At 40.8% G+C, this 26,804-nt stretch overlaps 1 protein-coding gene across 2 annotated transcripts in view; it reads left to right on the top strand.

Moving 5' to 3' along the window:
- LOC122999718 (protein EFR3 homolog B) overlaps positions 1-26,804 on the top strand; it is a 32,804-nt gene continuing 6,000 nt past the window's right edge. The window contains exons 1-13 of one of the 2 annotated variants that reach the window (XM_044376887.1): positions 1-287; positions 741-879; positions 11,800-11,876; positions 13,811-13,938; positions 14,743-14,893; positions 17,281-17,402; positions 17,754-17,903; positions 21,873-22,007; positions 24,595-24,673; positions 25,026-25,161; positions 25,278-25,439; positions 25,798-25,909; positions 26,073-26,124. In XM_044376887.1, the coding sequence (XP_044232822.1) occupies positions 873-879; positions 11,800-11,876; positions 13,811-13,938; positions 14,743-14,893; positions 17,281-17,402; positions 17,754-17,903; positions 21,873-22,007; positions 24,595-24,673; positions 25,026-25,161; positions 25,278-25,439; positions 25,798-25,909; positions 26,073-26,124 (1,311 nt within the window). In that variant the 5' untranslated portion in view covers positions 1-287; positions 741-872. Of the gene's footprint in view, positions 288-740; positions 880-4,253; positions 4,472-11,799; positions 11,877-13,810; positions 13,939-14,742; positions 14,894-17,280; positions 17,403-17,753; positions 17,904-21,872; positions 22,008-24,594; positions 24,674-25,025; positions 25,162-25,277; positions 25,440-25,797; positions 25,910-26,072; positions 26,125-26,804 lie in introns of those variants that run through there. The other variant, XM_044376888.1, reaches the window with a different exon arrangement.

Genomic DNA, 26,804 nt, shown 5'->3' on the forward strand with positions numbered 1-26,804 from the left:
TCTGACCTACCAGCTGTATTTGTATGATATTTTGTTTATCCTGCCAATATTTATCAAGTAAACAAAATGTAATGGACAGATCCTGCATGTGTTCAAACATGACTAAAGCTGCTGTCCAGTGGTGGGCTGAACATATTAACTCATAGCCAGTAACAACTGGTAGCTGGTGGTACAGTTATGCTGGTTTAACTTTGATGTCCTGGTAGAGCTGAACTTTAGTCGAGGTGGATAAAAATCACTGGCTGTATGCAAGACGTTTGAAGGATTTAAATTTTGTTCACTTCATGGTAAGTAATGAGTGTTGATAAACTAGGGTGTTCTCGATATGCGAGTCAAGTCAACGTTAGCATCTTTAGCTAACTAGTAGCATAGACGAATGCTAGCTAAACTTAATACAGTGCCAATATTTTAATAACTCGAGTTAGCCGTTTCAGATTTAGCAACGTAAAGTTATGTATACAACCTACCGAAACTATGGAAAACTCAACAAAACACTAATTATTAGAAGAGAGGAGGCTGTAACATCAGTTAGCATCGCTCGCCTTGACGCTAAATTAATTTACTGGAAACACTGTCATAATTCTGATTTTCTGTCCGGATGTGTGAAAACGTTAACACTACATTTCAATATTTGCTTGTCGCAGGTCAGGTAACGCTAAACGTAGAAAACTGAGGCCTCGTGTGATTTGATGCTCACACATGTTCTAATACCAACAATATTTTATTACTATCTTCCACAGGCCAAAGACAATCCAGCGGTTTTCCTGATTTTCGAAGCGCCGGTGGAGACTCATTTCGGGGCGGAGGTGCCACCCCTTTCTCAGCCTCTGTGAACCAGGAAGATAAACGCCGCCTAGTGACTAGCATCCAACATGACAGGTGGGCAACACGAAACTACTATACACCTGCTCTGTCACTGTCTGTGCCAATAATTCAAGTCATTCAGGTCAATGTAATACAATGCAGAAGAAATGTACTGCTGAGTAAGTTAAAACTATACGAGCTGCCTGTTGAAAATCTACAATAAATCACCGCTGACTAAGAAAGGAAGAAGCTTTCCATCAGTGTTCCTGGTGTGTGTGTGTGTATGGATATGTGTGTGCTGCGTAGGGTACTGTTGTGATAACTTGATGAGAAAATCACACACCAGACATTTTGCCTGTGTTGGCATCTGCTGATTGCCACATTCTTTGAACCTCAAGCCCACTGACTGAATGGCTGTCCCATAGTTCCCCTCTCTCCTTGTTTCTTCCCACCCTCTTCTCTCTGTGTGTCTCTGTCTCTCTCGCCCAGAGAGAGACTTTCGGGTGGATAGTGAGGTCCATTGTGTTAGTGAGATGTTTATTAATGAGAGAGACGGCACACAGAGAGCAGAGCTGCTATTGAAGGACTAATCGCTAATCTCTTCGTTAATACGGTCAGCCTGCCTATGCACTAACATAAATTACTAAGAAGCCTCAAGACGGGGACATTGGAGTAGTTGCTTTGCAGGGAACTGTAGTGAATTTGTGAGTTTGCTCTGGTGCAAAACTTTGCACAGAAGTTGGAGATGGGAGTTTTTTTGTCCAGGCTTGACTGAGTACAAGTGTATGTGTGCATGTGTGTAGTGGTTTAATGTAGACAAACTGAGCAGCTGTGGATGCATTTGAGTGAGTACAATTTTGTAGCTTATCTGTCAGGGAATTAGTGAAATTGAAGAGGGCTTACTTTTCAATAGTTTATTTTATGTTTCATGACTGCACGGCTTGCTGAGGTGATTTGTGAGAACAAGAATGACATATTTTTAGTCTGCTGCTTGTAGTTTTATAAATCTGTAATTGGATGTGTGTGTGGATTTGGCTTTGCTTAGGAAGCTATCTGTGTTTATGAAAGGAGTAGTGTCAGCCTGAGTGTTTGTGGGGCTGTTGTGTGTTTGTTTGCCTGCCATGCCCTTGCCTGCGCCTGATGTCCCGGCCTCTCAGAGGCTGGCACTGGACTGTCGTACCCTTCTGGACCATCGCGTTGGCAAGGGTAAGTGACAACAGCACCTCCTCTGTTCTCTCTCCGGCTTCTTCCCTTTTTCTAAATTGCTCGGACAGAACAGTGATTCACCGAGAAGTTGTTTTCGTCCATATGGTTCCATGATTCCTTACAAAAATATGTCATGCCCCAAATGGAAACTGCTGTTTGGAGTTTGACCTGCTCTGAGTTGCTCTGATTCAGCCTTTTTTTATAGCTCATTGAGAATACATGAGCACTTTAGTGGGCCAACATTGAAAAGGAACACAGGCTGAGATTGGTACATAGCACAGGTTGCTGGTGAACTGTGTTGAATAATTAAAGGGAAATTTCATTTATTTTCTTCTTTTTGCCTCAATGTTGATTGATTCTTAAAGTCTTATCATTTATTTCTTGTTCATACATTAAAAGGAAAAACTGATACTGAAATATTTATCTAAATTACCGGCAGGAAAAAAACAGGAAACAGGAAAAAACAAAGCTTAATTATGAAATTATCCTCGTTATTCAAGCACAGTGATAGCACACAAGTGACTAATTACACACACAGTAAATATATAAGATACATTTAGGTTACAACGTGTTTGATAAATCTGCTCCAAGCTGCAGTAAAAGAAGATGTACTTTATTGATCCTCGTGGGAAATTGATCTCTGCATTTGACCCATCCTATACACACACACACACACTAGGAGCAGTGGGCAGCCGCAGTGCAGCGCCCCGGGACCAACTCCAGTTCTTTTGCCAGTGCCTCGGTCAGGGGCGCTGACAGGAATATTAACCCTCTGATGGTGGAAGGAAACCGGAGCACCTGGCGGAAACCCACACAAACACAGGGAGAACATGCAAACTCCACACAGAAAGGACCTGGGACGGCCAGGGTTTGAATCCAGGTCCTTATTGCTGTGAGGCAACAGTGCTAACCACTGAGCCACTGTGCTGCCCGGCAGAGGACGATAGTGTCACTCGGCACAAAGCTGCAGCCTGTAACTCCACCTGAGAGCAATTGTCCACTACCTTTTAATTTATTAAACCTGGCCTGTAGCCCAGTTTCTTCTCCCTGCTGTAGCAATGACAGTTTAGCGCTTGCCTTAACTTTCTCACACTGTATATAAGCTAGCAGTACCTTGGATGTTTCCAAAAAGCAAACTGTTGTTTGTCTTTCTTAAGTGCTGATAGTCAGCATTCAAAATTCACGTAACGTTGTCTAGGAACCAAAGTTTGGAATGATAAAAATTGGCAATATTCAGCTAAAAAGGGTTAAGTGTGCATACATTATATTTCAAGCACTCGCTCATGCCTCACAAGGACACTGCAGCATAATGAGGTTTCTGGTTTTATTGCACATTCATTCATTCGAGGCAGTTATGTGAGCATCATATCTGGCTTCATGTTTGTATGACTGTGTGGTAATACAGCTAAAAGCATGAATTGATTTAAAAGTTCTGTTTGTTCTGCACATTCATGCGCAGAAGAGAAGCTCTGCCATCCGACTATTTCATGCCAGCTGCTGTACAGAATTGTGTTTATGCACCATAGTTTTAGATAATTGGACTTGGAAGGATCACATTTCACATGTTTTGCTGTTCCGCTGCTTCTTAAAAATGCAAATACTGTTAAACGTTAATTACATGTTTTCTGCTGTTTATTTGCATTAAAAAAGCTGTACCAGTGTTGGCAGCCGATAGAGGAAAAAGTTTATTTCCAACCATGACACAATGAGGAAAATGGAAAAGACAGACATTTGATGGTAGGTTAGAAAATGGAAGGAAATGTGGTTTAAAAAAAAAAGTTGCATAAGCATAGAAGGAAAAACTGAAAGTAAGCAAAGCAGGAAGCATGGGAAGATTAATGATGGAGAGGAGGGAGAGTGATGCCGGCAGGGGGTGGAGAGCAGGAGAAAAGATTGCGTGGGTGGGAGGTCTTCTCTCTTTCTTTCCCTGTAGTGCACATTTCTCTCTTATTCTCTCTTTCCCCCCCTTCTGTTTCTTTCCCTGTAACTGAGAGAAATGAGCACAAGTGTGTATGGAAGCGGCCGCATGTGAAATCTGCGCTACCCCTTTGAGAAGGAACGTTGTTGCAGAAGACAAACAGGAAAATCCAAGGTCATTACGGCACGCGTCTCTCTAGTGTTGCCTCTCAGCCCCCTTTCGTGCGCGTGTGTATATATACGCCTCTGTGTGTGTGTGTGTGTGTGTGTGTGTGTGAGTGTGTGTGTCGGCACGACAGAGAGAGAGAGCGTGTGTGTAATTCATTGCATCGAGCCAGGCTCTGCACCAATCACGGTGCGCATTCATATGCCTTTCAGCTCCAAGCACACGTGCAGGCATTTATCCCAGAGTGAGCGGCGTTAGTGTTTGTGTGCATTGTCAGTGCCTCTTGGCACAGCGGTGTGTCTGCATGAGTGACTGAAGCTGCATTAAGGAAACACAAGTGTCCGTCGTGAGAGACTCCAACATCACGACCGATGTACGGTAAGAATAACAATCATTTTTCCAGCCTGTGCATTTTATCTATGTGTTCTTGGCATGTGAGTAATGTTAAGCATCCAGCGTTCAGCCGGTTTATCTACATTCTACAAACATGTTTCCTCTTAGCTTTCTTGTGATAGACTGCAGCTCTCACTAGAGAGTAACGTCTCCTAAAAGCGCATTATGGGAACTTGGACTCTTGTGAGGATACTCTATTAAATCACAGCATTAGCTTAAAAGGAGACACCGCTTTGAAGATGTTTATTTTTGGTAATAGATACACTTTTTACTCAAATTGTTTTCTTCTGTTGTATCTGATGTGGTGACATTGTGTTCTCTGCACTTGTAGCATATTCAGCTAACTGTTGTAGCTTGAGATGTAGGCGAGCATAATGTACAGCTAGATGTTTAATTTTCTGTTATCCTTTAATCTTTCATTATTCTTTAATATTTTAAGTCCAATTTCTAATGTTATGTTCAAGCTTCCTTGAAAATGGGGAAAAAATTAGTGTATCTGCTAAGTTTTTCTGTACTCAATACTTGAAAGTGAGCAGGTGTCCTTGGTAAAATGTTGTCATTTACTGTAGCTCTGGTGTCACTGGGACTTGTTGATATATGGCTCATTGATTAGCGCTAATTAAAAATGTAGTTGGCTTTGCTTAGAGTTTGCAGACTATTGATTGGAAAAAGGTTCTGGGTAGTTGGCTAATGAATTATCAACGCAGGCGCAGCACATTGGAAGATCGAGCTTGCTTTGGCTTTACTGTACAGCGCACTGGTGAGCTTACTGTATGGAAATGTGGCTGTGAGCTTGAGTCCCTCATAGCCCAGTTTCAGCGCCTGTTTGACCGTGATTCATAGTGTGTCGGATTGGCCTTGTGTCACGAGGATTTGTTGGCAGCTGGGGTCTGTACATCAGTGTGTCGGTCGCATTATACCAGCCATGTTCTCTGCCACCCACACTAGATCGAGTGTGTGCTTTGAATCTGACTTTGTGTTTGGATTAATGGCTGAAAAAATGTACTCATAATAATATATGTGCCTCTGCAAAGTGTGAGTGCGGTGTTTATGCCTGTCAGGAGCCTAAAGATGTGTCCCCGGTAGAGAGAGGAAGGTGGATAGATTGACACTGTGTTTATATATTCACTGATTTTGAAAGAGTGTCACTCTCTGCATGCCGTAGTGACAAGAATTCACATTTCTTCCTCTGTAGGTTGAGTGTCATGCTTTCCCTAATGCTTTCAGCCTCTCCTCCATAATACTCATCTCCTCAGCTGCCGTGCATCTTTCCCAAACTCATCGAGCGACAGCTTATGTGCATATTGGTAGGCTGTTGAATCAGCCGTGCTCGTTCTTCATTATTTGCTTACACCCTCCTTGCCTCTTGTCTCGTACTCTTGTGTGTATTTTGTGGATTCTGGCGTGTGCTTGCATTTCACTGTCTCCTGTTTAAAGATGTTTTGTCCCGCTTTGTTTGCCGATGTAAAAATAGCAGGACTTGGTTTGTCTCTCCCCTCCCCTCCATCTTATATAATAACACCCCTGAAGGGGAAACTTGCTTTGTAACCGTCTCGAGAAGTGCCATGTATTCTGCACAGGTAGACGCACAATATATACATCATTTAGGTAGCTACAGTATGCTGTTTGCTTCTGTGTGTTTGTTTATGTGCATATACTAAGTGAGGCTTGAAAAACCAGTGCTTTGCATGACTCCAGGGGAAGGTGGAGTCTGAATGTGTAATGATGAGTATCTTGCACTCTCTTACAAATACACCTACACGAATACACACACACACACACACACACACACACACACACACACACACACACACACACACACACACACACACACACACAGAGATCCAAAACGCGTTTAATATTCTCCTTGCGGGCCGTTAGGACTATATTTACTCTCTCTTGTCAGCCACGTGACTTTGGGCACAACAAGAGCAGCTTTGGGACAGCAGGTGCAGATATCACACTGCAAGATGTGCTGGGCTACTTGTCACACTCCTACCTTGTGTCTGTTAATGTGTGTGTGTGTGTGTGTGTTTTGTAAGAAGTTTGACTATTTTATTCCTTTAAATAAATTCCTATTGATCCACCCTCATCTTCTGGTGAGGTACAACTTGTTTCGTGGTGTGCTTTTGTCCAGTGCTGATGTGTGCGGCCACACAGGGCAGTAGCCCTATTAGCGCCATGTTTTTGCTCAGATACAAACATGTTCTTCAGAGCTATGTATTTTTTTTGTTTGCCCCTATTTTTCTCACTTCAACATTAGGTTTTTTCCCCCTTTTTCTCTATCTCTCTCTCTCACTCTAATGTGGACACGTTAAGCTGACATCCTGGGGGAAATGGAGAGTGTAATCTGTTAATGTACCAGCCCATTGTTACAAGGATAAAAATAGCATTGTGATTGGCTGGCTCCTTGCAGTGGTGATTTAAGGGGTGGAGACCACCCCTCACATGTGTACACATATGCACACACACATTCATTCTGCATGGGTGTGTAGCTTAGCATCCAATCAAGTGATATCTTAAAAGTCAGACTTCCCCAACTCTGGTGCACCGAGCTGCAGAGATGTCTGCCTTCTCTTTGTTCTTCTGCTCCACTTACCAACAACCGTTAATTTATTGTTCCTCTGTGTCATGCTCCTCTGTGTGTGTGTGTGCAAGCATGTTTGTGTGTGGGTTTATGTGTGAGTGTTTATGGAAGAGCGGAGGAGCTCGATATCCAGCCCCTAAATGTGTTGTCAGCTTGCCATGCAGAGTGGGCGGATGTCGTGAGACCCCCTGTTATGTTTGCTTTTTACCGCTGTCATCCAAATTCTTGTCCACCCACCTTGTTGCTCTCTCCTCTCTCCTAGCTCTTTCCACACTAACCCACCATTACCAGCACCAGAAACATAAAAAAAACTTCAGTTTTTTTACACAAACTTATTGTAACTCTGAAACAGCACGGGATTCTTTTAAAAAGGTAGTTTAAGTCATGATTCTCTAAAAAGTGTCAATGAGGCAGCTAAAGTCAGGTCCTGCGGAAATATGCTTTTGCATTACATTTTGAAGTCATAATAAGCACATTAAAAGCAGAATATGTGAATGTTTTAAATTGTGCATTCAGTGTTATATAATATCCAGCAGGTGTGATGCGCCACCTCACCTTAACACAACATCTGCTTTTCATCAACAGCTGCTTTTTGTACTTCTTTTACATTGCATTGTAGTGTCTCTATACTTATGTGTTTTTTCCACAGAGTGGTATCTGTTTACGACATTTGTCATGTTACTTGTTTTATATTTTCCATGTTATTGTGCTGCTTTTTTGTTTTTGTGAGCTAAAGGCAATTTTCCACTCTGGCAGACAGTAAAGTTTACTCTACTCTACTCTACTAACTTTGCTGTTTTGATGTGAATTGACTTAAAAAAATAGGGTTTGGACAAGATATAAGATAATAATTTGTGGAGATTTTGCTGTAGCCACCGTGTATACTACAGCACACATATATCTCTAGTTTTATTAGGGCGCTGTGGACGATGTAGAATTGCATTATGGTATTTTTGTGATGATGTAGCTTTATTTGTTAGGTATTTCGTTTAGTGGATTAGCCAAACATTTTATTTTATTTTCCTCATCAACAATTTCTCAACATATTGTCCAAAAATTTGACTATATCATGATATATGTTCATTTTGAAACATGAATTTGCATATACTGTGATTGAGGATTTTTATCCATTGCATCCAGCCATATTTAAAATGAATAGAACAGGCAACAGCAGCAGCTCTGTCACACTTGAAAATAAAAAATGTTATTTTTACCATAAATATCACTTAACCCGCTGTAATAGAAAATGCCAGTGCTTGCAGTGCACCACATGAATGTAAAATAACATAATATATTGCACATCTACTGAGCTGAAGATTGAATATTTTTTTAACATTAGCACTACTGAAGTTTCCCCCCTATGTCATATCTCCTCTCCTCCCAAAAATCTATTTCCTCTGCTGCTGACAGAGGACAGGACAGATTTATGCCGGACAGAGAAGATGCAATAAGTAGCACTAATCTGTGACTCATTCAGTACATCACAATCCACCTCCCCCATCACACTCCCATCTCTATCTGTCTTTTTCTATTTCCCTGTCTGCATCTGTCACTCTGTCTTTGTCCTCTACCCTTTTCGCTCTACACACGGGACCCGCTGTATTTTCATTAATTCATCGGCGACTCCTACACTCAGGCCCCGAGCAAGTACAGCAAGGATGAGAGAAGGATGTAGAGAGAGGTTTGGTGGGTACGGAAGGGGGGAAGGAAGGGAGGAGTGCAGAGGCTTCATTAGTGTTTGAAGTGATGGAGGAAACAGGACCGGTGCTATGAATAGACACACAGCTTTCAGAGATAAGCTCAAGCGCTAGCAGAGCTCCTGTTGCGGAGTTCAGCTGAACTTTTAGAGAGAACACCAAGGCCTTGAAACACAGCGGCGTTTAAGTGGTTAGGATGGTAAACATGCCTTTTACTCTATTAAAAGGCTTTTCAAGACATCCTGTCTGCGCTGACTCCCCTCCTGCCAGGTGTTGGTCACTGATAACATACCAGGAGGCTAACGAATGTTGGGATGTAGCCTGGAAGAGGGAGTGTTTTTTGCCTTTGGAGCCTCATTGGTCTAGAAAATGGTCTCCACTCACGCAACTAAATAATAGGCCACCTTATTCCTATGTCTGAAATAATTATTTATGACAGAGCATTTTCTTAAACGCTCATGTTGTTTGTTATTGTATTTAGCAATGAGTTAAGTATACTATTCCACATTTAAATCATCTGTAAACAACACTCAATAGACTTAGAGTCATATTAACACAAACTGTTTATGTATGTATGGATGGACTCCAAATGACATTCAAGCAACGTATTTATTTTGTGTGGGTTCTTTGTACTGCCAGCATCTGGAGGTTGTTCCTTATGCCTCCTTTTTTCAGATGGCCTGAGTTTAAATTTGTTGATCAATCTGCTGATTATTTTGTCAATTAATTGATTGTTTTGTCTATAAAGTGTCAGAAAATAGGGGAAAATGCCCATCATTTCTTTCCCAAATCGATGTCTTCAAATGTCTTGTTTTGTCTGATCAACACGCCAAAAAATCCAAAGATATTCAGTTTACTATCATGTAGGACACAGAAAAGCTTAAAATTGTCACATTCGAGCAGCTGCAACCCGCAAATGTTTGGCATTTTTCCTTTAAAAAATGACTAAAACGATTATTTTATTATCAAAATGGTTGCTGGGAAATAAACAACATTACACAGAAAAGCAGCTCAACTCGTCCATGTGCATCAGTGAGTCAGACATGTGGCAGCTGATTGCCTCCATCATCTGTGTGAAATGTGCACAGTTGGTCCATTTTTTTTTATATTGAGAATATAAATGTTTTGATTTTTGGAACAGCAGCATTAGCACCAGTTGAGGCTGGGGTGTCTCATGGTTCGAAGAGCGTGTTAATTACAAGAAACAAGGCTTGTTGCCGGTTGTGTTGGTTCTTGTACGTTCCTGTTGGTCCACTGAAAAGATGAAATGTGTTGTCTTAGTGTCACAAGGCAAGAGAGACTTTATATATATGTTATTCTGACTGGTTGACACTGGGAGGTAATGAGGTGGCAGTTGGGCAGCTGGTAATCTTGTTAATGTACGGTCAATATGCTCTCAAAATGGGGTTTTAGTGCTGCATCAGCGAAAAAGGTTTCAATGTGTGTAACAGCAAGCCTAAATAATGAATAATGTAACATTTTTTCTTTGGAAAAAGGAAGGAAAAGAATGTTTGTATGAAGGAAGGAAGGAAGAAAAGCTGTTTCTTTGCAGATTATTTTGCTTTTGACTAATCTCTATTTGAAGTGTCAGACTATCAAACCATGCATCAAACCTTACTGCATTGTTGACGGTGTACTGACCTACTTTCTTTCCTTAGCTTTGTGACCTCTAAACTTGTATATCTCTGTTTGACGTAGGCACTAGGATAATAACGGTTATCCGGAGCTCTATGAAGGGTTAAATGATTCATCGGAGGGGGGGTTTTTGGAGGTTATCCCTTTTTTCAGTTTCTTCATTCTCCCAGGGTCCCCTTATGACTCACCACTGCTGAATCCCCGGGACCAATCAGAATCCAGCTATCACCAACTGCCTAGCTTGTCAGAAAAATCACTGCTCAGTGTGTTGCCCTGCTCTCTTCAAGGCTGTCCTGATTGCACTGAGAGAAAGAGAGACAGAGTGTGTGTATGTCTGTGTGTGTGTGTGTCTGAGTGTGTTGGCATTGTTGTGACTGTGACTGTCTTGTGACCACATTCTTTCCATATCTCGGCTTCCCTCAAATGTCTTTGCACACAATTATCTTCACTTATCCTGGGTTTTGTGTCGGGAAATAAAGGCTGTTATTGTACAACGGTGCAGGGACGGACCGAGGAGGTGCCAACCAAGCTTCTGTTTATCAGATACTCCACAAAGATGAACAACTTTGCATGTTTCTAACCTAAGTTTGATTAACGGAATCATGACCTGCATTTTTGCAGGGTGTTTAACTATATGGTTTTGTCCAGACACAATGAAAACTATGGATGTAGCTCTGTCTATCTGTATTGTCTTTCAAGTAAAGCAACTCCATAAAAATGTCTTTGCTCACCGCCACACTTATTCTTCTCTACACTTCAGCCGACTCTTTTCACATTATAGCAGTCTGGAAAAAGCTGCACTTAATAAAAATTAATGATGCGTAAGTTTTTGTATTTAAGTGTGCCACTTGTGTGAGAGTGAATAATGACAAGACTATTGTCAATTATTGCTCAGTAGCTTACCTATCATTAGTTTAGCTTTTTAGTAGCAGCTGTGTTTTCTTTGCTGCCACCTCTATACATATAATTTGACAGTTTTTACAGCTACATATTTGAAATAGTTTGTATAGTTTATTCTAAATCTATGGAGATGCAGTATGTCATTAAAGTGGTGTCATTACCAGTCGCTGCCTTCAGAAGTCATTGACTCATTACTGTGCCAGTGTTCACTGAACCAGTAATCAATGTCCAAACACAATTACATGGCAATTTTAACTCTACCTACTGTATAGTGTCTATAACATTAAGTTTGTAGACATACCGACTTTGGCAATTTGTTCTGGCATTTACACAAACCTATAATGCTGCCACAGAGGAGGGATGAAAAAAGTTCCCTCTGTTATTTTTCTTCTTGTTTGTTTTTATTGCATTTCTGTCAGTCACGCTGTACAAGTCTAATCAACCATCTCTCTCTCTGTTTTTCTCCCTCCTCCCCCATCTCTTTTCTTCCTCAGGGGTTTGTGGTTGTTGCGGGGCGCTCAGGCCTCGGTACAAGAGACTTGTAGACAACATCTTCCCAGAAGACCCAGAGGTGAGACACTCAAGTGACACTTTCTGTTTCTATAGCAATCCTGTTTTTCTAAACCAAACAGCAGCTCCGAATTTAATAATTATTTCCCTGTTGTCTGCATTATTATGTAGAAATTGTTAGGAGTTTGCTAATAAACATTGTTGACGTCTGCGAAAAAGAACAAACATGGTAGAGTGTCTTCATAAAGATTTGTTTAGTTTACCAGCTTATTATGTTAAGAACAACACACAAAAAATATTGAGCAGTAATGATGTGCTGTACCAGATTTAGCTGATAGCTTCCCAATTGTAGTCACAAGGCAGATAAATATAAACGCAGCTTTATTTGAACATCTTAGATTTAGGAAGCGTGATGTAGAGGCGAGAAGAAAACTTTGCACCACCTCAATACGTAGCTGTCTGCTTCAAAGCTGTTAGTGTCAAATCACAGACCTCATCTTTGCTATGATTTTCTGTGATTAACTGAGATCTGATACAGATGACTCATAAAGAGAATTAATTTGGGCGGAGAGGACGGAACTGATCTGTTGCAGAGGAAACTTATCGTTAGTGCCGCTGTGCTACTGCTGTACCCAGCTTTACTTGTCAGATCTTCGGCTATAACTGCAAGACATGGGACGTGCTAGTACACACAGACCTTATTTCCCTGTTTTGTGTGTGCATGTGCACCTGCATAATGTTCTCCCAGAAATGGCTTCTAAGTCTGGGTTTAAGCTGTGTCACTGAGATTGTAACTATTCCAGCAGCTTGGGAATGATGAAGCAGTCTGATGACATTTACTCAAAATTGTGTCACACTGTGTGAGCTAGTGGGTGTGTGTATATGTACACAGATCCCTAAAATAACCCTCTGATGAGAGAAATAGACATTTTTTTTTTCACAGCAACATTTTGACTTGTCATAGCAGGAAAAGCAACTAAAGGTGCAACTAATGACATTAATAAAGGCCTCTTTCATTTAGCTGTGCCAGAAAGCCAGCACGCACAAGTGCCCTGGAGCTGGAAAATCTTAAATTAAATCCACTCATCCTTGTTTTTCCTGTTATGTCAAAATATCTGCTTTTAAAACAGCTTTGTGATGACACAGAGACATAAATATTATAATAAAAATCCAGCCGATGATTATCAAACTTCAAACTAACATCGATGACAAGGTGCTTGAGTAGTGCTGCAAACTCTCTGCTGCATCTACAGTGACGGTTATTGCTCACATATTTCTAGCGGATTGCGACAGATTGAACTGTCTGCCTACAAGGTTTTATGAAAGGAAAAGATTCAAGGATTTTTTTGTTTTGTTTTTCTCTGACATTACATTTTGCTGTTTTATGTAAATGATGAAGGGATACTTGCCAGCAATGCCTCCTTCTCAACATTACAACACAATTATCTTATCAAAACTTACTCATTTACAGAAGGTTACCAGTGTGTATTGTATCTATATGTCCTGTTGTTTTCCTGACTATTAGTTTCTTTTTTTGCCTTCATTGACTGCATGTTGCAGCACTTATCTGAATGTAAATGGGATCTCAGTGGACTTTAGATGTTTTTAGCTCTCTCCTCCCTCTGACCAGACTGAAGAGCATTGAAGTAGGTCAAGGAGGAAAAGGAGTAGGTGAAACTCAGGGATCTAGTTATACTCTTATAATTTGAGTTTTGAAAAGAAGTACTGTGCAGTACACACACTACTGCATTAGCTCTGAATTGTTTATGGAACAATAAATGTATTTGTTTTTTTTGTGAGTCTTAGCCAGCTCCCTCTTTGATTAGTGGATGGCGTCACATACATATCCATTGACAGCGAGAATGACTGAATTTTCATTTAGTTCGAACTACTTCTTTAGAATTTTGACCCGTACATGTGATTGAGACCCTAAAACTTTCTTTTGTTTTCTCTTCTCTCTGTTTTTTTTTCTCTCTCTCTCTGTCACCCTCCTAGGATGGGCTGGTGAAGGCCAACATGGAGAAGCTTACATTCTACGCCCTGTCAGCTCCAGAGAAGCTGGACCGTATCGGAGCGTACCTGTCTGAGAGGCTGTCAAGGGACGTGGCCCGACACAGATACGGGTGAGCATCGCTAGTCAGTTGCCACACAAAATAGTCTTCAAGAAATAACTTCAGCAAAAACTGTTTGTACATTTTGTGTATTTTTTTTATTCTCTGCCACACATTAACTTAAGTGATTTAAGTTCAGCTTGATATAACGTAATAGGAAAAATGGCGCATGTAACAGCTTTTCATCTCAGAGATTTACCCTGATAGTCTATGAAAGAGCTGAAGATTAAGGTTTATAAATACCCTTATAGGTCTATTTAGTAGGAAACATGCCACATGTGTCGCACATGCTATCTGGTTAGTGAACCGTTAAAATATGCCGTCGCATTTAAACCCAGAGTTTATGTATAAGTGACACTTTTCTTTCTAATGTATAATTAATAATTCATTGTGCATTCTGTGCAAAGTAGCTGAGTAGATGGGGATTTGAGTTTGTCTCTTTTCAACAAAAACAACATGACTTATGTAGAGTCATCGATGGTGATGTTTCTGTACAGTCTGTACTTTCTTTTATATAGCACAGAAGTTGTTGTCTTATATGACTCATGACTAGGAGGCACTGCGCCAATGCAAACACCCTGTACAGATTACATTTACACTTGGCACAGTCCAGCGGAAATCTGCTCAATATGTGAATCTCCAGAGTTTGTCTGGCAGAGCTTATTACCTTTTTGATTTCTGTTGCTGGGTGCATTTACTTATCTCAAGTATATGAATTTATTTCAGTGTCCATATAAGATATCCAGGGACATTATATTTACCTATAGGGTTAATGATGTCATCCATATGTCCCTGTGTCTCTCTTCTCCTGTTCAGGTATGTGTGCATAGCGATGGAAGCCCTGGACCAGCTGCTGATGGCCTGCCACTGCCAGAGCATCAACCTGTTTGTGGAGAGTTTCCTCAAGATGGTGCGCAAGCTGCTGGAGTCGGACAAACCCAGCCTGCAGATCCTGGGAACCAACTCGGTGAGTCTCCAGGATCGTCACATCACTTTTTTTTAAAAAGTTTTTGCAGCAACAAAGGACCAAACCAAAGCGCATACAAATAATCGTTAGCTGCTGTTCAAGGACTATATTGCTTTGTAGGAGTAACATTTAATTATTTTCAGTTGGAAATATGATGTATGGAGTTTGGTGAAACTATAGTGTGAAATAATTTACAACAAAATTACGCCACTGTGATAATTAACAATTGTCCAAGTGATGGATTTAACCTTTTAACTTTTTAAGTCTCAGAAGTTTTCAGGGAGAGAGCAAATGCACTATCCAACCTTGTTTCATTTGATGTCTTCTTGACTTGATTTAAGGTAGATTTTCTAAGGATTTACAGTCGCAATTTACTGCAAAAGCCAAACACAGATAACTTTGTGCTCTAAATATAATTTAATAGGCAAAAAAACATGGAAAGCCATCATTTTTGGTCTCAAGAATCGTAAAAACACTGAGATAGTTTGTTTTGCTGATATAAATTTAGATAAGTACCAACACACTCAAACTGTTGGTCACTAATGTGTCTAATGTGCCTTCGTTTCTAAGCTTTTCTGCCGCATCAAACTCTACCCATTTCAGTGGATTTAGTCGCATTATCTAATCAAAAGTTGACAGGGGTGGATTTCCTGTCCTGAAACGATGGCGCAAAGTAAGAGATGTTAACCTTGAGAGGAAAACTGCTTTAGTATTTGAGGAAGATCAGAGCTCAGCGAGGGAGTGGGGAGTGATGAGTATATCCTCTGATGTGGGAAGCAGCTATCAACGCTGTTGGCCAGGTCAGCAGAGGACACGTGAAGGAAATCAGATTAGCTGCAGACCACATTGACAAAGCTCCGCAGTTATCTTTACATAGATTGACGAGACATGCCAGCATCTCACGCATAATCTTCCTGCTGTCAATCTCTCTCACACACACTCATGGTTGTGTATTTAGGACAAAAAGTAAGGCCATGTGCTGATGCACTCATAAACATATACACATAATTAATTGTGCATCAAAGTGCTATTTACCACAATTAGTGATGGAGGATTTCTGTCTTTATCTGCTAATTTTAAGTGTTGCAGTCAAAATGGCTTTTGTTGAACATTGTGAAGATATTGATTGGGATTAGTTTTGCTGTAATTGTTCAGTCTTAGCATACCCTCGGAACAGACAAAAGCCTGAGCATCTTCACACACAGAACTATACATAGACTGTATTTTTCTGTGCAAACAAACACAGTATGTTCGCATGGCAACTACCGCAGAGCAGCCTGTCTTTATTTTTCCCTTTTTAGTGCGCACTGTATGTCTCATCTGAAGCAGAACGGTGTCAGAGAGAGGTGACAGGAGAAGATTAAAGAATTTATCACCACAGGACTCAAGGTTTTCTCACACTCACTTTCTGTGACCTAAAACCTTGTACCGCCAAGGTCTGTCAAACTAGAACCGGCTCTTCAACACACCAGTACATGACTTAATGTTTGTGTCAGCTCACTGTTACTTTTACGGATTGGTCTGTGATAGAAAAGACTTAAAGCAGGGTTCAGTTTCTTCTGGTGTCGACTACAGTTGCAACAAAACCCTTTTATACTCTCAGCCCTCCATCACTTGTGGTGTTAGACCTATACTTTAAGCTGTCCATCAGACAGAGAGGCCATTTCAGCAGACACAGAGTTGATACATTAATACCTGGAAGCTGCCCAGTACTTCTACCAATAATAATACTGGGCAGCTTTCAGGTATCAACCACTGCAGTAATTTTTTCTTGCAGCAGCAGCTGAGTAGCTGTGGAGCAATTCTGGGTTCCCTACATTTAATTTGCTGAAGGGTACTTCATTTAATTTCAAAACCACTCCAAAAATGAATTTTGTACACAGGAAATAGATTCACCAGGGTACTCATCAGATGTTCTGTTTCTACATAAATCCTACTGTTACAAGCCTTAATGCACCGATCCCACCTGTAATTTTGATTATCATCTGCTTTACTGAATCTTTATCATATAATTCTTGCTTTATCCTCCTCTGTCTTGTTTCTAAAGAAATCCAGTCAATAATTTATTAATTGGAGAGTGCTGTGAAGCTAAATGTCAGCGTGTTTAAATGGCGGCATTTTGTGGCCCAGTGGGAGAGCCCCCCTCTGCACTGTGCTTTTCACTCTTAATGAGATGTTTTGGTGCTATGGTTTGATATTAATTCAGGAGATATTCACCATGGGGATTAAGGGTTATTTCATTAAAGAGTGCTTAATGAAATTGAAAAAAAAAAACCTCTTAATAAACTTTGGCTTTTGAGTAACAGACTTACTACTGTAAATCTCTGGAGTTGTACAATAGTTTCTGGTTGATCTAAAAATGTATTTTCTTTTTTTACCCTTCTCAGTTTGTGAAGTTTGCCAACATAGAGGAGGATACGCCATCGTACCACCGCAGTTATGACTTCTTTGTGTCACGCTTCAGTGAGATGTGCCACTCCAGCTTCGAGGACCCTGACATCCGCACAAAGTGAGTGGACAGATGCTTGATTGAGCAGGAGGCAGAATTTTCTTTTATTATTAATCTTATGATTGTTTTTAGATGACTTCAATAAGTCTTATTTTTAGACTACCTCTGCCCCTGGACTTTTATTAAGTGAAATCCTTTTAAAAGAAATCTTGATCTCATCTGCTGAAAATAGACAAAGTGACGTCTTTGAACAGTTAAATGTAGCCTTGCAGAAATAACTGAAACTCTGAAGGATACAGACTAAAAAGTAGACACACACAAAAAAAAGATTTCTTAAATATAATCATCCATTTATAGATTCAGTTACCACTCACATGACTCCTGCTGTCTGTCTGTGATTGTTGCCTACAGGATCCGGATGGCAGGTATCAAGGGTCTGCAGGGTGTGGTGAGGAAGACTGTGAATGATGAGCTTCAGGCCAACATCTGGGACCCTCAGCACATGGACAAGATCGTCCCCTCTCTGCTTTTCAACCTGCAGAGTGGAGAGCGCACAGAGAGGTGAGTGCTGGTTGATTTGTTTCATATGTATATCCTCAGATAAAAGACAAGTAGTCAATTAAAAGCTGAGTCTCTGATAATGGCTGGGTGTGTGTGGTCGACATGAACAAATAAAGGCCGGCCCCCAAAACAGGCTAATGGGATTCAATGGGATTTTTAATGAGGTTTTCCTACTTCTGGAGTAGAATCCTGCAGTTTCAGTTTGACTTTGGCCATCTATTATTATTATTAGGTTATGATTTATACTGATATACTGTATAGTGGTATTTTATTGTGCGTATTTCATAATTTGTGGTTTGTAAAGGCCAAGTGACTTGCAAAAACTACAAATCCTAATATGTCCCAGGTGTTACCGTATCATCCTCTTACAGCAGGCCAGGCTGTGCCATTTAACATGTGGTGAGAAAGTTGATGAGGCAAAATGGGTCAGTGTTGACCCGCCGTGCCTCTTGTCACACAGTCCAGAGCCACTGTGCTGTAGCCTACTGACGCTGTTTGTCTTATGTTAGGCCATATTTGTCCTGGCAGTCGAGTCAGCCATCACCCATGTCGTTCATCATCATTATCATCACTGAGTGAATCCACTGACAGCTCTGTTCCCCTTATGGACGTCTGTTCTCCCACCTGCAGCACCCAAGGACAAAAACACCAGGAGGTAGAGAGAGAAAATTGAAAGACAAAGAGGGAGAGCACTAAAAGGGGTGTGTGTGGGGGGGGGGGGGGGGGGGGGGAAGCATTAACAGAAATAGTGCAAGAGTTGCAGAGTCTGGAGCCTCCCAGTCTTGGCAGTATTCCACATGTTGAAATTCACTTTGACGTCAATGCCGAGATCTGAAGGTTAGGAGAGCAAAAGGGGAGGGCAGCAAGAGGAACATCGGATGATTGGGTGGAGGGCGGATAATAGAAAACAGAGTGATGGAAATGGGGAGGTTATTGAAAAAGAGACAGATGGACAGAAAGTGACAGAGACGGACACAATCCAACCGAGAAACACATTTCCCTCTCGGCTTCCCTCCGCTCTGTGTGTATTATGAAGCTTGCCCCTGCTGTGTATCCTCTGTTCCTCCTCACATTGAGTTTAGCCACTCATTGCCAGCCATACAGTCCACAGCAGTCAGTGCAGAGACTAATTAAACTCACAGATGGTGCATTTTCTCTACATTAATCCCCGTACACATGTACAAGTTCATTTAAAGATCAAGTTCAGACACAGCCTTTTGGCAGTTGAGACATTTTTTTTTAATAGAGCAGTTATTTATAGATTTCTAAAGAAGCTTTATCTTGGCTCTTTTACCAACAAGTACCAGCATGATTGATTGTTGTAAATGTCATATGCTGTTGCCTGAAAAGGTGTTATGTTCCCCAAGCAATTTTCCTCCAGACATCGCCTCTGCAGAAAATTTAAACTGAAACAGTGCTGACATTAAACATGCATTTAACACACGTCAAAGACTTTTGTATAACTTGCTTGTTTTTCACAATAGTTAACAGTAAGCGTTTAAAATTTGGAATCACAAAGCAGAATTTGTACAGCACGTGTGATTTATTTGATGAGAGCAGATTGCAGTAGCCAAGTAAGCTTTCAGATACTGATAATGCTGATGTGGTTGTCTGCACACTGAAATTTGCAAGCTCCCATAAAATGGCTTTATTGATGTAATGTTTCCAACTGTGAAGGGTTTTGTCAGGCAATGCGAACAAAAAGCCGGCAATATACGGACACAAAATTAGCTTCTACTGCAATGTGGTGAACATGTGATAGAATATCCATTATCCACAGACAATTAGCTAATTGCAGATCTCTTCTTATGCCAACCACTTCCTTAGGAGTTTCCAAATCATTAGTTAAAGCCGTGCACAGAGAGGATACCAATATGACCTCAGAATTAAGTAGGTATTAAAGATGCACGTTTCGCTAGACATGGGTCAATGAGAGTGACTTTCTGCTTAACAAACATGCTAAACCTTTAACCCTTAGAGACCCACTGTAGACCCATTTTAGTCTTTAGAACAGGGCACCTTTAGGGGGAGATAGCATGTCAACAGTATATGCCACATAGAAGTGTTTTTCTAGTCACAAATTTGTAATAAACATTGTGTTTTGGTTAGGTGCCTATTCAAATTTTGAAAGTTTATTTTGATGCTTTGGCAACATTGTTCTTGAAACTTTCATGCCAATAAAGCCCATTGAATTGTAATTGTAATTGCATAAGGGCTTAGAACATTATGAGGAAGTATATAATGACCACTCCCATTATGGCTCAGTTATGTCTCATAAGTTGTTGCAGCAATTTTTGGGTTGATACCATTTGTTACACAGATTTGTTGTGAAATTTAACCATTTTGACCACATGAGAATCGATAATAATGGTCAAAAATCCCTCCAAAATACTACATTAAGACACCAAGACTTTAAGGAACACCATAGAAAAATTCATGCTGTGATTTGATATCAAAACATTTTGACATTTGGAGATTTCTGTAGGAAATTGGATGGCGATTGGTGATTGGATGGCGAGCATTTCTGTTCTGGATATTGCTTAGAAACCCCCTTACTGTCAATATACTGAGGAAAGCCATACATCGTCTTAATGCCCTTGGTCTCTAGTTTGTGGTTGGAAAGTTTCAAGAGGCTGTGATTATCCTCGAGGTCACAATAGGTCATTTTATACAGTGAGGTCAAGTTTGAAAGACTGGTCTCACTACAATGAAATGACTTCTATGGGGACTAACATCATCAAACATGAATAGAGCTGGGATCATTAAATCCACAAGAGTCTCAGCTTTCCAGTCATACCCAATTTATGCAATTCCAAGACTGTTTAGGGACCAAAGTATGCAGAAATATTCAAAAATAACACATTCATACTGCACGGGATTAGCATAAAGTGGGCATATTTGTAAAGAGGAGACTGGTGGGTAACCATAGAACCCATTTTCATTCAGATATCTTAAGATGAGACATCAAGGGACCCCTTTGAAGAAGGCCATGCCAGTTTTTTCCCTTGCTAAAATTTAGCTTAACTTTGGAACATTAATTAGCCCCCTTCCTGACAAGCTAGACAAGCATGACATGGTCAGTACCAATGGATGCCTTAGGTCGTCTATTTTCACATGATCCCAGTATCTTCACTGTAGCTTTACAGCCGAGCTCGCTACAGTGTCTGAAAGACAGCAATGTCGGCCGAGGGCACAGACGCCCACACAGGTCTCTGAGGATTAAATAACAGGAGTTGGCTGGAGTTTTCCACCTTTGTTGCACTGAGGTGAAAAATCTCATGATTCATTTACAGTATAATGAATTCTGTACTTGGCTTGGTTTTGCTGTTTTACATTTGCCTCTAAAATCTCAGGGTCTCTTTTGGTTTCGAGTTAAGTTAGACGATGAACTGAGAGGCAGGAAGTCACACTCCCTCCATAGCAGCAGCAGCCAAGATGAAAAAGTTAGGCTGTTAATAAATAATGTCATCATTGGTGGACCACCCAAGGCTAGTCATGACCAAGATAGAGTTATAGCGGATGTTTTTAAATATGCATGAGAACAAAGAAAGGCTGGACACAGTATAAGTGCCCACACACACACACTCACATGACCTCCCATGTCCCCCTGTGGTGATAACAGATGTGCAGTACACATATACAAATGCCTACACACAGGACAGGCAACACAGTCAGTCATTTTTTACTGCAGACAAACTGCAGAAGGACAAGTCACCTCAGGAGCGCAGGCTGCAGTGACGCAGCAGTCCAGAGTGTTTCTGTGTTAGAAACAGAGCCTTTGTGGAAATGTTAATGTTATTAGATCAAATTGATTTCAAACTCTTGCCTCTTTGCTCCATTTTCTCTCACGCTGTCTCTACTCCTCTTCCCCCCTCCCCCTCCTCCTCCTTCCCCTCTCTCTTCGCCTCCTCCCTACTCTTTCCTCCCCTCTACGTCTTCTGCTGTCTCACCTGCATTGCTCCCTTCCAGCCGCTCCCCCTCTCCGCTGCAGGCGTCAGAGAAGGAGAAGGAAAGCCCGGTGGAGCTGACAGAGCGCTGCTTCAGGGAGCTGCTGGGACGAGCCGCCTACGGCAACATCAAGAATGCCGTCACACCCGTGCTAATGTGAGACAACCCCACAAACTACTCTTATTTACAAGATCTGTCTTCTCTTTGTGATTTGCTGCTTTGATGCATTTGTTGATTTTTTTTGACGTATTGACTGAACCCGAGGGGAAGGATAAATGTCAGGGCTCTGTTGCGGCATTTTTAGCTGATTTGCCCGAGGGGGGCACGACAAGGTCAACGCAAGGTTACTTATTTGTTCCTGACTTGATGTGAGTGCATGATTTGCTAATGGGACATTTTAATTGTGCATTATTACTGTATTTACAGCAGAATCTGCCTTGCAAGATTATACTTTTCTGACGAGATATTACCGACGCCATGCTCTTTCAACAACTTTATCGGGCTTGTTGTGTCATCTTTTATGATGTTTTAATTTAACTTTGAATGTCTCTGAGCCTGGTCCTCTGTGAGATTAGCTTTTTTTTAATGTTAGTCGTCTGTCCGTCCATCCATCTCTCGCTTTCTCTTTCTCTCTTATTTGAATCAATTCAGCTCAACTGTTTGTCTTGAAATGTAGTGTTGATCTGTCTCAGTCATTCTCTTTCATTGCATGTGCTCATCTGCCTCTATCTGCCAGCGTCCTTGACATCAATGCTTTCTTTATTGAGTTCACTTTTCATTTTAAATTTTACCTGTTTTGTATCTACCTATTCATTCATTTCCCCCCTTGACTTCTTTCTCAGCTAGTGTTTATAATCATTCCTCCTTTATACTGTAGTAATGAATATAGTTGGAACAGCTGGATGTCTATGATGTTAATTGAAGTTATAGCAACATGAGTTCAGAGATCTGCTGAGAAATACAATAGATTAAATGTGAACCATGTGCTTGCAGGAAACAGAACACAGCTAGGACTGCTAACCTGCAGAAATATATTGATTTTTTTTTTTATAGTTAAACAGTTTACTGGCTATCAAATTTTAAAATTTTCCTCAAAAACATTTTTAAAATGCACAGGAGAGTTGGAAATATATCAACATATACAATTTCAGGGACTTTTAAAGTTAGTAATCCTTAAGATTTCAATCCTGGTTGATTTGGTGACACCCACGGTTACTGATGGGAACGGAAAATGCAAGATAATACTAAAGCAAACACTCCTCATGCAGCTACTTTCTCTGAAATACAACAGAAGAGCAACTGGTGTATCTGATAACAGTGCAACCGAAAAAATCTCAAGTTGACATCGATCATTAACAATTGTAACCAATCTGAATGTGATTTCATGCTGCGCGCAGCACATGTTGTTTTCCACAAATCAACAAGTCATAGTAAAAGTTGGTTGCTGAGATGCTGGATGTGTACAGCATGTCGCTTGCAGCTCTTCATCCAACATCTCACTGTAGCTTTTCCCTCTTATTCCGTTTATCTCTGCAACATTTCAAAACTGATGAAAATGCAGAAAAAGACCATTGTCTAGTTTTGTAGAAACATTTTTGATTGAAGGATTGTGGTCAGCGCTATCCTCGTTGACCTTGAGTTTCCTGGGACCGCTTCACCATAAAAGCCACTCCATGTTTTAAAGAAAAATGATGGTCATTTTATGCCTTTTGAGAGAGAGAGAAATGCACAAACCAGGGATTTTGCAGTTCCTGGTTGACATCTTAACCCCTAAACATTGAAATGCCCCCAGTTGAATATTTTTAATGTGAAGCTGGAGCGGTAAATGTTGGTTAGCAGTAACCTAATACAATTCTGATTGGACTATAGCAATGAGGCTGATATCAATGAAATACAATTACAAACAGTAATTTTATATTACATGCTGCATTGTTTCCTGTGAATCCCTTTTGTGTGTGTGTGTGTGTTAAGGAAACTACTATACAGAGAGATTGTAACGAAATAATTACATTTAAAGGCTATTGATTTTTAAAAAAGTTGACCATGAATAGTTTCAGAAACAGGGTTTGATTTCATGAAAATCTTAAGGATTACAACTTGAAGCCTTTATTGATCTATCTGAACTCCAGAATCTCTCCGAGCGCAACTCGAGTTACCATTTTCTTGTTCAGTATTTAATTTCAGTTTCTTTTCAACACCCTTGATCTTTCCATTTTCAGTTTTCTCTCAATTTTCCCTTCAATTCATCTCAGTTGTCAGGTGCTGTGTGAGTCCAGCTCTCGTCCATCCATCACTGTCCTTGTTTCTGTCTGGTTCACGCTCTAGTAATCTGTCTCACTCTATGCTCGCCTCGCAAATGCAGGTTTCCTCTCTTCAGCGGTAATGACCTTGATCACATTTGATGGATTTTGACATCCTGCTCTTTAGCATAAACACTCTGACTACATTCAGTGATAAAAGATAAGAATTAAGTGTTGAGGTGTCTCTAAATTATACATTCAACATTATAATTCGTCACTATTGTGTCTCTTTACATTTTTATCACATAAGCAACTCTCCTCTATGTCTACTCTTCTGTTAAGGTTTACATTTTTCTTAAAATGTAAGAAAAGATACACATGGAGTCACATTTGGGTCAAATTTGCTCTCTATCCCTTTCTGTTTTCCATCACCACTGGCGCGGTATAATTACATCTTCTGTATCCTCCCTGTCCCTCTCCTCCTTCTGTCTGTGTTCCCACAGGCACTTAGATAACCATTCTCTATGGGAGGGGAAAACCTTTGCAGTGCGTTGCTTCAAAATCATCATGTACTCCATCCAGGTGAGTGAAATAGCGCCTCTGTTGACCTCATGTCCACGGACAAATGGAATGAAATCCTGAAACATTTTGTGTGTTTTAAACTTTACCTTGTTTTATTCATTTTTAAGTGGTTCTGACATGCCTTAGGAGCGCACAGTAGAAACATGCTCCAATATTCTCAGAGTTCTCACTTGTTTACAGCCAAAAATAGTTGAAAAACGACTGAGAGATGTTTGCAGATGTCATTTGGGCATCAGCTCTTCTTCTCACAGCTGTAACTCAACTCGGCTCACTGCTTTTAGTTTGCTATCTGGTTCAATGACTTACTGTTATGTACCATTCTCCTACTTCTGTTTATTTCTACTTCTTTTAGTCTCAGCACTCTCACTTAGTAATCCAGCAGCTTCTCGGTCATCTGGATGCTAACAGCAAGAATTCAGCCACAGTGCGAGCTGGGATAGTGGAAGTTTTACTGGAGGCAGCCGCCATCGCAGCCAGCGGCTCTGTAGGTGAGAAGTCTTGTTCACTACGTGCTCTACTGGCTGACACATCAGATGTTAATATTAATTTTGGGGTGACTTGTCTTTTTATTATTCATTTTGTGTTTGTGTGTGTCTATGTGTAGGGCCGACAGTGTTGGAGGTGTTCAACACTCTGCTGCGGCAGCTCCGCTTGAGTGTGGACTACGAGTTGACCGGCTCCTATGACGGCAGCACCAACATCGGCACCAAGATCATCAAAGCTCATGAGGAGAGGCAGCTGCAGGAGGCAGTTATCAGGACCATTGGTGAGTCTGTCGGTGGTGTGTCTGAGACAGATTGTGTGTGTGCATGTGCACGTGCGTGTGCGTGCGCGCGCGTGTGTGTGTGTGTATGTAGGAGGATTTTCTGACAGGCTCCTGGACTGAATCATTTTGTCTATGCTGTTTATGTTCACCCTGTCTGTGTCTGTGTTTATATCTGTGTGTGTGTGTGTGTGTGTGTGTGTGTGTGTGTCTGTGTGTGTACATGTACTAGTATTCATTTCTTTTTTCCTCTTATTCCACACATCCGTTTCTCTATTGCTTGTTGTTTTTCTTCGCTCCAAATCCCATTCCTTATCTATCTGATACTCATCCCTTTCCCCGTCCTGTATCTCTCTTTCAGGTTCATTTGCCAACACTTTGCCAACCTACCAGAGGTCAGAGGTCATGCTCTTCATCATGGGCAAGATCCCTGTCCCTGGAATTCACCCCGTTCTGCCCTCTACAGGCTCTGGGTAGGTTACCCACAAATATCCCACAATGCAAAATGTTTTCTCTTTGTTTGTATCCATGACAGATATTTACCTTATTCCATCCCTCAACCAACAGTGCTTTGTAAATAAATCTGTGTGGTTGTGTGGTTAGAATTTGAATCTTAATTTGCTCTTTCATCTTCAGGCCTGAGGGTACCAGGATGATTCAAGTTATGTTACTTAAATCCTTGGTCCAGGTAAGTCTGCATTCTTGCATTATTACCATTAATTTAGAATATTTTAAAAATTTGGCTCTTTTATTAACTTGGAGATGCAACGCAAATGGTGATGAACACCTTTTGAACCAGGGATAGATGACAAAAATAGCATGAGGTGCACTGGAGGTGACAGTGAGAAAGAGAGTGTGATAGGGTCCTCAGTACCTCACTGTGTTACCAGTACATATTTTATAATTTTAAGATGAACAGTACTGCTAGTTGTTCTTATCACAGTGCTATCACTGTAGACAGGAGGTCAGTTCCTGTAAGTCAGAGTGACACTTCACATCTCAATTCTTTCTTTATTCTACCTAAATTTATAAATCTGATATTTGCACTTCTGCTTGCCTTCACATTTTTCTTCTCACCAGCTAAAGGATGTTTGCACCAGTGACGTTATTTTTAAACCAATATCAACCCCAAATCTGTTTATGGAAGCATCCATCGATCCAGGTTGCCAGGGCTAACAGGAATTAGCATTTTGTTCAAAAACCCAATGCTCAGTCGAATCCCAAACTGAAAACAAGCCTGTGGCTCAGCCTTTAATCTTTTGTACATTTGAAAGTATCTTCATTTATGTAAGCAAAGTGAAATATCAGAATTGCTGCCACAGATTAACATCATGTACATAGTGCTGTTTAGCCTCATTAGACTTTCTC

The sequence above is a fragment of the Thunnus albacares genome, chromosome 16, assembly GCF_914725855.1.
Source record: "Thunnus albacares chromosome 16, fThuAlb1.1, whole genome shotgun sequence".
NCBI classification, from domain to species: domain Eukaryota; kingdom Metazoa; phylum Chordata; class Actinopteri; order Scombriformes; family Scombridae; genus Thunnus; species Thunnus albacares.